We start from the raw sequence: 13,252 nt of genomic DNA on the forward strand, positions 1-13,252 counted from the left end.
CAATTATGCCCACAGTACATTCAATATCCGCGACATTAATGCACGCTATTGACTCTCGACTTGACAACGTTGCACACGACGCCCACATAAATCTTCCTTTTCATCAGCGTAATGAAAATCTTGGAAGACCTTGGTGCTTCGTTCCTTCCCACTGGCAAGAAAATAAGCGATCGGCAACCTCACCAAAAAACCGCTCCTCATGTTCAGACAGGCAACTGAGATAACGGCAGCATCGTGATGTGGTCATACTTTTCTGCATCAGGATTGTTGTTAGTTGTCGCTGTATCCTGTGGAGCTGCAGCCAGAGTCGCTTCTGTTGGCGGCTGCTCGTCACTGTTCTGCATTATACCTTCCAGATGCTGCAGAGGTAGGATACATTTACACAGTTTTTTAACGCTATCACGTGAGCATGGTGGTACCACAAGTCATTGTGTACCAAGATTCTGTGGCCATTGCAGGCCTGGCATCTGCTATTGACCAAATGTTCAGGATTGAAGTATTTTTCGGTTGTGACAGAGGTGTCAGATATCGAAGCTATAACTGCCAAAGGTCACATTGAGCTGATCACCTCGATTGTCTGCAATTAATGCGAGTTGGAGCAGACCAGGTGATCCAGGCCCAACAGCTGCAAGCACAACAGAAGTAAAACCGTTTGCGCTGTACTTTCTGAAATCGACGATCGTGTGCTGCAGTTGATTGGCTACCGCAGTTGACATAAAAGCAATATTCCCCATCCTGATCACCTAAGGACTGCTTCCACTCCTTGAGTGACTTCTTGCGCGACTCGGGTAGCTGTAGAGGGTGCAATACCTATTGTATTGGCCTCAATACGATTACGCGAAGCGCCTAGCACTCCACCTCAAAATGAGAGCAACCTCTCCACATCTGTGCTCATAGGTGCAACGGAAAGAACACCGAGCGCCAATTGAGTTAGCTGGGGATAAAGATTTCGTTTCTCGTGACTATATGCTAGCGGATCAACAACATCCTGGTCCGAGTCCAGGTGTAAAACGTTGTCACTCCTCGTATTCGCCTGTTGTAATGCACGCCTGTTGAAAAGGCAGCGGTGCCTGGTGACTCTCTTCACGATTTCTGTGAGAATTCTTATGGAAGACCTTCCGCCGTTTAACATCTAACGGCACGCTGCGTACATAAGAGATGCTAAGATGCCTGTGTTCTGAGTCCCATAGTTCCTGGATGAGCTTCTTTGCTGTCTCAATCCATGAAGTTAGCTGGCCCACCAATTCTCGAAGTATGCCCATCGATATTGAACAGGCGTCTCATCTAGCTTCTCGTAATGTTCATTCAGCTTCTTCCATGAAAGATTAAAGTCGATTCGTCAAAATCGGGGCATAGTTCAGTCACTGCCTTCCAATTTTCGAAGCGGCTGGGTAAGACGACGTCCCAAATAGTGCTGTATGCTTCTGAGAAACCACCCTTTTACGGTCCCTAAATAGCCTGTCGTCTTCGAGGACAAGGAGGCCGTCTTAACTGAGAAAGCCGACGCGTCAGGTTATCCATCACGGTATCCTTCTGCCTCTTAGCGTTAATCTTAGCCCTCGTTCGATATATTGAATGCCTCCTGCTGTAATTTCCGTAACTGTGTCCAGACATACGATCTATGAATAACGACTACGAGGGTATGTAGCGTCCCAATAAGCCCCTTCTGTCTCCAAGCTTCATGGCGAGAGGCATCAATAGTCGAATCGCCGAAAATCTCATCTTCAAACACATCTGCAAGAGATTGTATAGGCAATCATCCAGAGTCTCTCCAGCCGCTTCTTAAGTTCATTTTTTCGTTCTCACATCTCGACTCACAATCCTACAGTATAAAGTCCTTTACTTAGGGAACTAGACACGCTAACCGTTATAGAACCACGCACTCTTGATTCACTTACAACACTTGTCGAAGTTGATTGGTTCGTAATATTCGTATGAATAAAAAGTCGTTTGAAGGCACTGTAATCGTATACATATCTACCACTATACACAGTTTTCACTATACTTCCGTCTGGCTCAGGTGCAAGTGAACCAAATATATCTCGAACAGAAATTAGCAGGAACGCATCTCTGGGGGTGAACTGAAGTGCCACGAATTTACTGGCGCAAACCCCCTACCCATCGAGCCCCAACCGGAAACGAGGTTCGATCCCATATGAAAGAAATCCCCATACGCTGCGTTAAGAAAAAGTGAATGAAAATTGCCTGACTTTGGAGTGATGTTTTTATCTAATTTTACGTGAACCCCCCTTAATGACAGGGTTTCAAAGGAAAAAAAAGTGCTGTCAAAATAGATAACGCCAAACAATATGTCGGGTAAGGGCTGTTCAAGAGCATTCGAGCAAAGATTAGCTCATGACACTTGAAAATGTCAACACAATGAGATACCATCTAGTCGTATATAATCTGAAATTTAAGTTGCAGATGATATCAGATTCGAAAAAAAGCGAAAAGTGAACAAGAAGTTACCCACAGTAAATCATTCAGTATCCAATTGCCAGTCATTTGTAGAACTGTCAGTTACACCACTGTGATCGTCCGAATCGAAATGGAGTGTTCCGGTCCAACAAATTCTTAAAACTTGAGGCACATCGGCGCTTTCATCCTCCTCTGCGACAAAAATCAAAATGAGCATCTACCACAGCGCGAGATCATCATCGCGATCGAACGTAAGACGGATTCGGCCAGCGATCGCGATGACACGTGCACATAGCTCTCCGGCTGAGCAGCATCATCTCCAGCCAAGAAGCGGCATAAAGGGAATACTACAAAGAAGAATCGTCATCCATGCCGGCTCAATCAACACAACTTGCGACTATGACTTCAAGCTCCCCCCTTCTTGAAGATCAATATCAGCGTGCTCTGAACTTTCTCGTGACCAATGAACCGGAACGGTGTCTCGAAGTGCAGTTGCCGCTCCATAAATATGAAGAGCTGGAGCGTTACGCAGAGAGCTTGTACGGTGAAAAAAAGTAATGACAGAAATATTCATTTATATTTGATGCAATTCCTAATCCGCTGTTTAGGTATCCGTACGTTGACTACGACTCCAACTCGTCGACGGCAATTATTTACACTGCCCCTGCTCCGTTGCATGGCATGGTATCAGCACAGCTGCAGCACCTTATTCAACGAGGTGCTGAAATGGCACTCATCCAGAACAACAAACCAGAGATTGTGAGGAGACTGCGCGCGTTTGGAGAATCCTCCGACAGGCGACTTTTCGGAGGGTACAACAGTAGAATATCCAAAGTTCCTGATGGTGGCCTCGTTTATTCGTTGGATTGTCGGAGAAGTATGAAAAACTCTAGAACGACGCGTATCTGTGGCTAGATGGTGCACACTGCCAGATGGCAATTATTATCTGTCTTCAGGAGCACCCAAAGTTCAAATACCCGCCGAAGGTTGCGCACACTATTTCTCTAGAAGCATATGACGTCTTTAAAACAACAATGGCGGACTCAATGGTCGAAAATCCATTTGGACCATACATATACAATGGCCACACCTGGTTTGGGCAGCTCGCCGAGGCCTTTGCAATAGTATATAAAAGGGCCGAAGATGGACGCATCACTCAGAGTGAACCATATATGAGTAATCAGACAGTTATCCTTTATTAGATTTGCTCATCGATTCAATAGAGGCTGGTACAGGACGGGACTTTTCTCGTGCAAGGTGAGGAGTTAGACACCGGGATCACTATCGGGGACGTACTCCCAAGGGATGAGATGGCTGCGGCCGATATCAGAGCGGTGCCTATAAAATTTGGCACAGAAGATATAAGAGCATTGTTAATGGCTGGAGCAAGGCGAACGGCATCTTTTCGCTTCTGTGCCCTAGTTGCTGAGTAAGTGGTTCGATTAATAGCACTGCTGTTATGCGATTTGCGCCAGTGTATATTAGTTCTGTGACATATGAACAAATTCTGTATCATAATTTGCCATAGATGGAGATTGGTAAAGTCAAGCTTCAAATTCTATTCGTCTTTTTCACCTGCTTTTCCTACCCGTTAGAGAAATCGCGAAATCCATTTTCGGCTATACCTATGACTTGTAATGCCATTAAGATGGAATGCTGTGCCTCTTCCTCTTCCTCTTCCTCTTGTTCGAATTCTCGCAACCTATCACACGCTCAAAGAAGTGCAACCTCAGAATAAGTCAATTGTGGTCTGAAAGTAGACAACGATACATGTTAAATGAAATAGGGCGACTATTCTGACCGAGAGAATATATTTTTATTACAATTTTTCTCAAAGCTGTCCATCAACGTCAACATACTCATCGTTTCGCCTTTCATGCAAATAGCCGTACCCATGAAAGATCTCTATCAGCATTGAACATCCTCTCACCAGAGACTGCAGAGGCGGGAATGACTAAGTAGTCTCTCGCCGCCATAGCTATCTGCTGTGTACTCCATATCCCTAACCACTAGCCTGAGTTGTTACCCTACCATCCCTACTATGGTGCAACATGTGGCACTCCGATTGACCTGTAATCAATATGTTATCAGAGTAATAACTATGAGGAGCCTGCACAACCAATGAAGACTTTTATAATCAATAAACAAGAATGATCGCATTACAAAGAGCCAAAGAAAGTACTCAAGCATCCGAGCCGAAGGAAAGTAGCCTGTGTCCGAGGTCCGATTATCCTTGGATAATATTCATGGATATCCACGGATATGATAACCATATAAAATATACTAAACAAGTTAGATAGACGCAGTTTAAGTGAGGTTCCGCTGAATTTTTCTGTTCTATTCGGAATTGATGTGCCAATGAGCAACAAGTTTACAAAGTACGTCTCAACGAACGTTGGTTATATCATCCCCGCATTAGCAGTGTCGTTTCGGAGCCGCACTGTCGAATGACCAGATCCGCCAGTATTACGTCAACGCCATAACCCAGGCGCACACGAAAAGCATTCTATTTGGCATAAACCCATGTGTATAACACAGCCAAAATCGAATGAAGTGCACATCTAGTTCATGAGGCTAACTGGGCTTTGCGCAATTGACGTGGATCAAAGATCGTTGCGGTGTCTCTCGGACTGTCCGAGTGAGTTACAGAAGCGAGAACGAAGTCTTGTCTACGGCCGAAATTGGCCTACAGCTTAAGTCTAAGAGTCACGATCAGGCTGTCTTAATATCAGTGACGCTTTTTCTCTTCAAATATTCGTTTTGTTAGGATTCAGCTGTTGCAGCGGTAAATATGCCAACGAGCAGGTCTGTCATTCGCAACGTCCATCTTTATGATCCCTCGCGGCCAAATGACCCTCTTGGGGGATTATACTTAAATTCTTCGGTGACTAGAAAAACATTTCTTTGTATGCTTGAGATTGTCATTCGTGCGAATAGTCCGTATAGTGTGTTTCTTCGTGGAACTGAAGTTCCGCTTGCTTCAACTGACGACCCTCTCCAGGCTGGCCATTATGATATAGTATGCGATGTTCCGGGAGGTAATCTCATTCCTTTATATAAACTTGTGATTAATTGACTAATGTGAGGTTAGGTATGATAACGGTGACTGATGAGCGAAGCATTGCGAGAGTTCTTTCACGCTCAGTCAGTACTCGAAGAAATCGCAATTTCAGGGAACAAGTGCGAAAGAGGGACGGAACATGCGTGATAACAGGATTGGATAATCCTGTTGCTTTCATAAATGATTGGACAAGCTTCGAGGCTGCTCATATTTTTCCGTTGTCTCATGAAGAACTCTTCAGAAGTCTGAATTATCCTCAGTTCGTAACAAATAAGTCTGACGAGACCGATACAGGAATAAACTCTTGTCAGAATGGACTTCTGATGCGGTCCAATATCCATGATCTATTCGACGCTTTCAAATTTAGCATAGATCCCGACGATGATTACAAAATAACGTGCTTCAGCATAGACGTGGATGGGATTGATGGACGGACGCTTGACCCAGTATGCAGGGACCCAAGGGACGAGCGAAGAGTTGTAGATGAGTTTTTGCGTTGGCATTTTCGCCAAGCTGTTCTGGCGAATGTGAAGGGAGAGGGCGAGTCAGTATTTGAGTTCGATTTTCCTGATGGCTCCGACATGGTAGGAGAGATAATTAGCGGACCGCGGCCGGGACAGAGAATGGAGGCTGAATTGTTTATGCGACTGAGCAGTGTATCTTCTATATCTTCAGATTGATTTGGCTTTGTGAGTTCGTGTCTAATTTCCGCAGACCGCAGTAATATGTCGATTTGCGTTCTACGATAAATTGAGAATGCAACAATAAGCCAGGTACGGCCGCAAGCACTAACAAGTCTCAAATGTGTAAACCCAAACCCGACGCAAAATATTTGGTCTGCGCACAATAATCGAGACCACAGACGCTATCCCATGAATCACTTGGCCATACACACCGACAGTTAGCACAAACGATAGCAAATATTGTCAGCCGCTTTATGGATCGACAATTTAAATATTATCTTTGTGTCACATAACATCACCATGATTATCCGACGCTTCATAGTGCACCTACCCCGTCAACGAGTCCGTTACCTGTCGAACGCCCAACCACCTCTTGTGGGCAAGCACTGTCTCATAACCGGTGGTTCTCGAGGTATAGGCCACGGTATAGCAACCCGTCTTGCATTAGAAGGCGCTAGCTGCGTGGTTCTTTCCCGCTCAATTGCCGCAGCGCGTGAGGCCACCGACAAACTTGATGTCGGAGCCAGACAGATACATATTCCGGTGCAATTTGACGTTGCGAAGATGACACGAGTGTGGACTTCAGCAGATCTTGGTGGCGTAGTAAGTCCTCAATCCTTAGCAATTTCACAACCTTGACCCGCTAACAAGATAGGACTTATCCTCAATTGATATCCTCGTAAATGCGGCTGGCGTCGCGCAAAATAAATTACTCTTCACGACACCGGAATCCGAAATCAAAGATATTATCGACACGAATTTGATGGGAACTATATTCGCCTGCCGGACGTTTGCGAGACCGATGACGCGGAGGAAAGAGGGCGGATGTATCATTAATATTTCGTCTGTGTTGGCAGGTCGCGGTGCTCGGGGTTCTGCTGTTTATGCAGCCAGTAAAGCCGGTATTGAAGGTGCGTTCTTTATATATTTTTGTATATATTTATGCATGAAAGGTTGATGATGACGGAATAGGGCTCACGCTTGCGCTGGCCACGGAATTAGGACCAAAGAATATCCGTGTGAACGCAATTAGACCTGGTTTGATACAAACCACCATGTCAGCGTCCGCGTTGTCAGATGGTGCGGGAAAAGAATTTCTGAGCAGAATACCATCTGGAAGACTGGGTACGCCTGACGAAGTGGCCGACGCCGCGATGTTTTTGGTTCAGAACCAGTATTGTAATGGCACGATTTTGACCGTTGATGGTGGGTTTGTGCCGACGCTGTAGAGTGAATATTTACATGCCTTTGCATTAGTGACAGTTTACGGTTTGCATATGGATCACATAGAGTTACCGGCTGTCCCTCGACATCCGTATTCTAAGGTATTTCTGTATACTACCCAACACACATAGTCAACTAATCAATCTCAATGGCCTCGTCATCGTCTAATACAATAACATCCTCATCGCCAGTCTGAACTTTTGGCTTCTTCGCATCCATAGAACTGACCTCTAATAATTCATCGTCTTCCGCTTTGCGCTTCTGTCCAGCCAATACCGAGCCATTGCCGTTGCTGAAGGAAACCGCCTCGTTGACGGCTTCCATCTGTTTTGGCATTGGTTTGCGTGGGATTTCAGAAATGTGGATCAGTTTGTAGCTCGAGTCCACCTCACGGGTAAGCGACCTATCTCTTGTTAGCTGGACACTAAATACCGATGAACATACATACTTCGCATAAACTAAAAACTCAAGGTTGACTCTAGGTGTCGACCCTTCTGGCTCCTCCTCATCGATAATCGTAACAAATGTTCCTTCACCGATATCCAACTCCTTAAATGTCTTTTCCGCATTATCGTCAAACTCGAGATCATATAATAACTTATTGGTCACAATGCTCACTTCGTCTGAATACCCCAAGTCGCCTCGTAACACCCGCTCGACGAAATTGCCAAGAGTGAGCCTCTCCACGTCAACTTCGATCGCACATCGCGCGACGCTGCAGACGGCGCAGTCCGGCTTCGGCGGTTGCAGCGATTCCGTGCTGAATATTCGTTCTGGCTGCCGGGATAGGAAGACGGCTTTGGCGTGCGAAAGGTCGTTGTTGAGGATTTTGAAGCTTTGGAGGACGCAGACGCCTGCAATGATGGCGTTCGTCGTCGCGATAGCTGGAATGATATTTCCCGCCATTTCTAAAAACAGTCATTATTTGGTCGTCTATGGCAAATAAAAGCCTTCGACTCACGTTTAATTTCGAATTTCGACTTTTGTTCAATTCCGAATACTTGAGACCGTAAGTTAGCCGCCGCGACGACAAAATCCAAGGTCTCATCGTCGTCCTTGTTAAAACACAACACCGGCCGCGCACTACCTCCAATATTCTTCTGCAATTCCAGTACCCTGGCACTCAATTTCTCCACACTGTCTTTAAACACAACAAAATCCTCCGCCAAAGACCATACAGGCTGATCGTCCGCCGCCACTTTCGCTGCCGATTTCTTCACCTCAGCATCCGCCACCAGCTGTAATTCGTCGTACAAAATTGGCACTGGAGCTTTCCGATGTTTCCACGCTTCTTCCATGGAAAGCAATCTGTCGATGTCTATCTGAAACACTTTTTCGAATACAAGACGTGGGAATTCTGATGTTCCGAATGCATCCTTTATGTGCTTTAGTTCGGTGTTTTCACGTTTCAGATTATCAATTTCCGAGGCTGTTTGTCGTCAGCAGGAAAACCTTGAGATTAGAATGATGAACGTACCATTATCGGCGTTGACCGAGTTATCCAAGTCTGGAGATTCGTCCTCGTCAATGCCGAATATGTTGCTGAAGAGATAACTCTTCGCCCATACGATGCAATGGATAGGCTGACTTGGCGTCGTTCGAATTGTGCACACAGGGAAGGTCTTGGGTACTTCTTTCGGATTACAGTCGTAGCACTCGGTTTTGCCCTGCTATCATGAGCCAAATTTAACCAACACACAACATTGAGGAACGATACCATCACAATTACCTGAACTTGACCGTTGAACCCGGTTGTTCCACTTTCTATTAACGGAACTTCGGCGGTCAAACACATTCGATTAACATATCGTCGTGCGTCGAGATTGTCCAACGCATTAAAAACCAAGTCAAAACTTTTGAACCAGGCGACACTGAATTGAGGGTCCTTGATATTAGCGTGGTGCGCCACCAGTTTGACATGCGGATTAAATTTCGACGCTGTATCTTTCGCGACCTGAACATATGAGTATTTGTTAGAAGCTAGTAACGTTGGAAATATGTACCAATGCTTTTGATTTCTTGATATGTTCGTGTCGGAAAAGGAATTGTCGATTTAAATTGCTGAGATCGATAGTGTCCAGGTCGACCTATATTTCATGTTAGCTATTCTGCGGCAGTTTTCGAAATAGTATTCACACCCACCAGATGAACTTCGCCATATCCTGTCAGGACCAAGTTCTTGAGTAATTCGCATCCAATACCACCAGCACCCACCATCAACACCCGAGCCTAGGATCCGTTAGCAATATCACTATTACCAATAAAAGGCACACGCGTACCGTCTTGACTCGCTGATAAACATCCCCTAGCGCCTCTGTCACATATGTTTCTCTAGACATCGAGGTCTGTTATATTTGACGATCGGATATCCAACGAGTTTTCCACAGTTAATACTTAGGTGACGTGAAATAAAACGCGTTTAAGAAACTCGTGCGGCGTTCGCGACAAGTTGCTCCCCTAACCTGAAAGATACGATACCCTTCAGTTTGCTTCACAGTCGCGACTTTTTAACTTGCCTGGGAGGAAAAAACACACACATTGATGGCCCAGAACATCCTTGTTCACAACATCGCCAGCCATTGTCATTTGCTTAAACAGATATGTGTAAGTATTGTTTTATGAAGCGATCTAGGATTTGCGTATTGTGGATGGTGGTGCGATTGGAGTGCGTGCTAACTTTTTTGACAGCGGCCGGGTTTAGTTTTGGATCCGCGTCCAATAATTCGGATCAAAAGAAGGATGGATCAAGTAAGTTTATATTCGAATTATTAAAGAATATATTGGACACGAACTATGTTTTTCAGCTAGGACGAATGAATGGCTAATATTCGTGTAGGTTCGGCCTTTACGCTCGGAGCGTTTGGGGCGTCGATGCCTAATGCAGAGAAAAATGATGGAGCGTGTGAGTATTGGTCTGCAGTATATGTATTGTGATTCTAGGCTGATACTTAATTTTGAGTAGCTCCGACTCCAGCGTTTGGAGGCTTTGGCTCAGGTTCTGGAACGAATCCTTTTGGTAGCTCGTCGACAACAAGTGCCTTCGGGAGCAATGACGCTAATAAGTCGACATTTGGTGGATTCGGTGGCACTACGACTACATCGGCGCCGGCTGCATTTGGAAGCACCACTACGTCAGGATTTGGCGGATTTGGATCGTCTACCGCAGCCTTGACGACCTCGTCGGCATCACCGTTCGGAGCGACAACGGCCGCGTCTGGTAATGTCACTCCGTTTGGATCTGCAAGCACTGCGACAGGGAATGCATTTCAGTTTGGCTCCTTAACGAAGACCTCCACACCGGCACCATTCGGATCAAATACTGCTACGTCCACTGCGTCTCCATTTGGTACTTCAGCGTCTCCCTTCGGGGCGGCCTCTACGCCTGTGTCATCTACAGGGTCTTCCATGTTTGGATCGACTACTGCTACCACTTCCGCTGCGTCAGCGTTTGGCACACCATCAACATCTGCGTCGACATTTTCTTTTGGCACTACAACCACAAGCGGTGGTGCCGCATCACCATTTGGTGCGACGTCAGGTGCTTCGGCATTCGGATCGGGAGGATTGTTTGGATCGTCATCTATCACCGGTAACATGTCGTCGACTTCTACGTCGGTTGCACCAACGACTTCAACAGCCATTAGCGCTGCCGTGCCTGGTCCATCATTATTTGGTGGATCGAAAGCACCGACTTTTGGATCTCCGGCAAGCTCAACGAGCACTACTACTGCGTCAACATCAGCACCTGTATTGGCAAAATTTCCAACTGCTACGACGACTGCACCGCCTTTCGGACAATCTATCTCCACCACTTCTACATCGTCACTTTTCGGATCCAAGGTCGCTACTACTTCTGGCCCTTCTCTCTTTGGCTCGTCTACTGCTCCTACCTCTGCCTCGTCGACTTTTAACGGACCCACTACCACCTCGAAGCCGTTGTTCCAGTTTGGCTCCACGGAGTCTACGACGGCAGCGTCGGCTCCTCTGTTTGGTGGTACGGCACTTACCAATAGTGCTGCCGCCAGTACGTCCGCACCCGCTTCATCAACTTCCACCATATCTACGACGGGATTGTTCGGAACGAAGACTCCTGCAGTGACTGCTGCCCCTTTATTTGGCTCGTCGACACCTTCATTAGGATCGTCGACTCCAGCAAGCAGCTCCAGCGCAACCCCAGGTGTCAGCGCAATTGCTGCTGGCCCAAACCTGTTCTCGGCGCCTGCAATTAGTGTACCACCGACTTCTTCGACTACTGCCCCGGCAACTGCGACGTCATTTTTTTCTGGTAGCAAGGCGACAAGCGGCGTGGGACTATTCTCGGCGCCGTCATCGAGTGCATCAGCTGCTGCGTCTACTACTGGAATTGCTGCTCCTATGTCGTTCGGCGCTAAGCCGTCCGTTGCCACCTCGTCTGCCCCAGCTACAGCCACCACTACCACATCGACTTTATTTTCGGCTAAGCCGGCTACATCAGCTGCCACAACTAGCACTGTAACATCCGCAGACTCATCAAAATCAACGGCAGCATCTGCTGTGCCTTCGGCAACAAAAACCCCAGCCGAAACGATTCCTGCAGTTACGATACCTCCAGTTACAATACCTCCAGTGCCAGCTCCGTCATCCCTCAAAAACAAGTCAATGGAAGACATTATTTCCAAATGGACCACCTCGTTGACAAAGTATTCTCGTGAGTTTGCACTTCAAGCCGAAGAAATCTCTAAGTGGGACAGAGTCCTTGTTGAGAATGGCGCGAAGATTTCGCAACTGTTTACGGAGACCGTGCAAGCGGAGCAGACGCAAGGTAAAGTCGATCAATTGCTCTTGTACACAGGTAAGCAACAGGATGATCTCGAAGCCGTGTTGGATATGTATGAGAAGCAGGTTGACGAGATGTTGGCAAGTGTTGGCGCCGCAGATGGAATGCAGCCGCCGGACGTGGAAAGAGAGAGAGCGTATCAGCTTGCTGAGCGACTGAACGAGCAGTTGGATACTATGGGCAAGAATTTGACTGGTATGATCGAGGAGATTAATAAGTCGTCAACTACACTCAATAGGACCAAAGAGGATGATCCGCTTTCGCACATTGTTCGAATCCTGAACGCTCATTTGTCCAGTTTGCAGTGGATCGATGCCAATACGGCGCAGTTGCAGGACAAGATTAATGAGGTGAAGGCTCTAGAAAGCCAGACAAGTGATAGAATGGATAATAATGAATTTTATGACTATCGGTCGCGATATCGGCGTTAGAGACAAGGAAATTGTACGGTGTGGAAAAAGAGGTAATTGTCATGAAAGTTGAAGAGAGACATTTATTTGACATAGGAATGATCATTGTTTATGTACTAGTATATATGATAGGATCTGAAGATATTGCTTTCAACGTCGACGGTATTGAAGTGGATGCGTATTGAATCTTGCCACTCACTGACTGGGGCCGAAGGCGTGCTGTATAACTACGAATCGGTGAGAGCACGTTGATCGCGGACAATATCTTTCAAAACCCATTGTCGCCTAGTTATCCAAAAGTGTATTTTAGCATCTTCGCTTTTTTGAACTGTCATTGAGTTAAGCTTAGGTGTTGTGCCTTCCGATTCACTTTTGAGTTTTGTTGCGAACAACGATTGAGCGAATTACTAGTCTCCGCATGCATTAAATCGCATTTGGCTACAGATAGTCACAAATACCTTTGACCTATTTGCTCTTTCTACGTCATCATCTTCAAAACCTGTTTCATTATTCTGCAGCCAAACACACTATCTCCGCAGCAGTGCATTCGTAATCCAAAGGCCCATTCTCGTCTTCTTGCGGAGACATACCCGTCGACGGCATGACTGAGATTGTGCTCGATACTTCAGTCGGCGGCATA

At 46.2% G+C, this 13,252-nt stretch overlaps 7 protein-coding genes across 7 annotated transcripts; 6 read left to right on the forward strand and 1 right to left on the reverse strand.

The window, feature by feature from the left end:
- Positions 1-40: 40 nt before the first annotated feature.
- V1513DRAFT_449652 (uncharacterized protein) lies at positions 41-692 on the forward strand. Its single transcript, XM_066898714.1, has one exon. It carries the CDS (start codon positions 238-240, stop codon positions 475-477), a length of 240 nt encoding a protein of 79 aa, XP_066752080.1. The 5' UTR covers positions 41-237; the 3' UTR covers positions 478-692.
- A 2,095-nt stretch (positions 693-2,787) lies between these two features.
- On the forward strand, positions 2,788-3,333 carry V1513DRAFT_432984 (uncharacterized protein; the record flags this gene model as incomplete). The annotated part of the gene is made up of 2 exons (XM_066896426.1): positions 2,788-2,972; positions 3,027-3,333. The coding sequence occupies 2 exons, from the start codon at positions 2,788-2,790 to the stop codon at positions 3,331-3,333; spliced, it is 492 nt and encodes a 163-aa protein (XP_066752081.1).
- Positions 3,317-3,861, forward strand: V1513DRAFT_449660 (uncharacterized protein). Its single transcript, XM_066898715.1, has one exon. It carries the CDS (start codon positions 3,351-3,353, stop codon positions 3,618-3,620), a length of 270 nt encoding a protein of 89 aa, XP_066752082.1. The 5' UTR covers positions 3,317-3,350; the 3' UTR covers positions 3,621-3,861.
- A 1,348-nt stretch (positions 3,862-5,209) lies between these two features.
- On the forward strand, positions 5,210-6,159 carry V1513DRAFT_382904 (HNH endonuclease-domain-containing protein; the record flags this gene model as incomplete). Its single annotated transcript, XM_066895125.1, has 2 exons — positions 5,210-5,456; positions 5,510-6,159. The coding sequence occupies 2 exons, from the start codon at positions 5,210-5,212 to the stop codon at positions 6,157-6,159; spliced, it is 897 nt and encodes a 298-aa protein (XP_066752083.1).
- A 303-nt stretch (positions 6,160-6,462) lies between these two features.
- V1513DRAFT_382871 (uncharacterized protein) lies at positions 6,463-7,120 on the forward strand (the record flags this gene model as incomplete). Its single annotated transcript, XM_066895121.1, has 2 exons — positions 6,463-6,765; positions 6,818-7,120. 2 exons carry the CDS (start codon positions 6,463-6,465, stop codon positions 7,118-7,120), a joined length of 606 nt encoding a protein of 201 aa, XP_066752084.1.
- A 346-nt stretch (positions 7,121-7,466) lies between these two features.
- V1513DRAFT_403423 (uncharacterized protein) lies at positions 7,467-9,785 on the reverse strand. The gene is made up of 8 exons (XM_066895557.1): positions 9,666-9,785; positions 9,529-9,615; positions 9,390-9,473; positions 9,104-9,340; positions 8,864-9,053; positions 8,348-8,815; positions 7,835-8,294; positions 7,467-7,789 (listed from the first exon to the last, which is right to left on the reverse strand). Exons 1-8 carry the CDS (start codon positions 9,723-9,725, stop codon positions 7,522-7,524), a joined length of 1,854 nt encoding a protein of 617 aa, XP_066752085.1. The 5' UTR covers positions 9,726-9,785; the 3' UTR covers positions 7,467-7,521.
- A 133-nt stretch (positions 9,786-9,918) lies between these two features.
- V1513DRAFT_449671 (Nsp1-like C-terminal region-domain-containing protein) lies at positions 9,919-13,068 on the forward strand. The gene is made up of 4 exons (XM_066898716.1): positions 9,919-9,990; positions 10,075-10,134; positions 10,223-10,288; positions 10,349-13,068. The coding sequence occupies exons 1-4, from the start codon at positions 9,987-9,989 to the stop codon at positions 12,631-12,633; spliced, it is 2,415 nt and encodes an 804-aa protein (XP_066752086.1). The 5' UTR covers positions 9,919-9,986; the 3' UTR covers positions 12,634-13,068.
- The last annotated feature ends 184 nt before the right edge of the window (positions 13,069-13,252 follow it).

The sequence above is a fragment of the Lipomyces chichibuensis genome (genome assembly GCF_038497645.1).
Source record: "Lipomyces chichibuensis strain CBS 12929 unplaced genomic scaffold V1513scaffold_31, whole genome shotgun sequence".
Classification (NCBI taxonomy): domain Eukaryota; kingdom Fungi; phylum Ascomycota; class Lipomycetes; order Lipomycetales; family Lipomycetaceae; genus Lipomyces; species Lipomyces chichibuensis.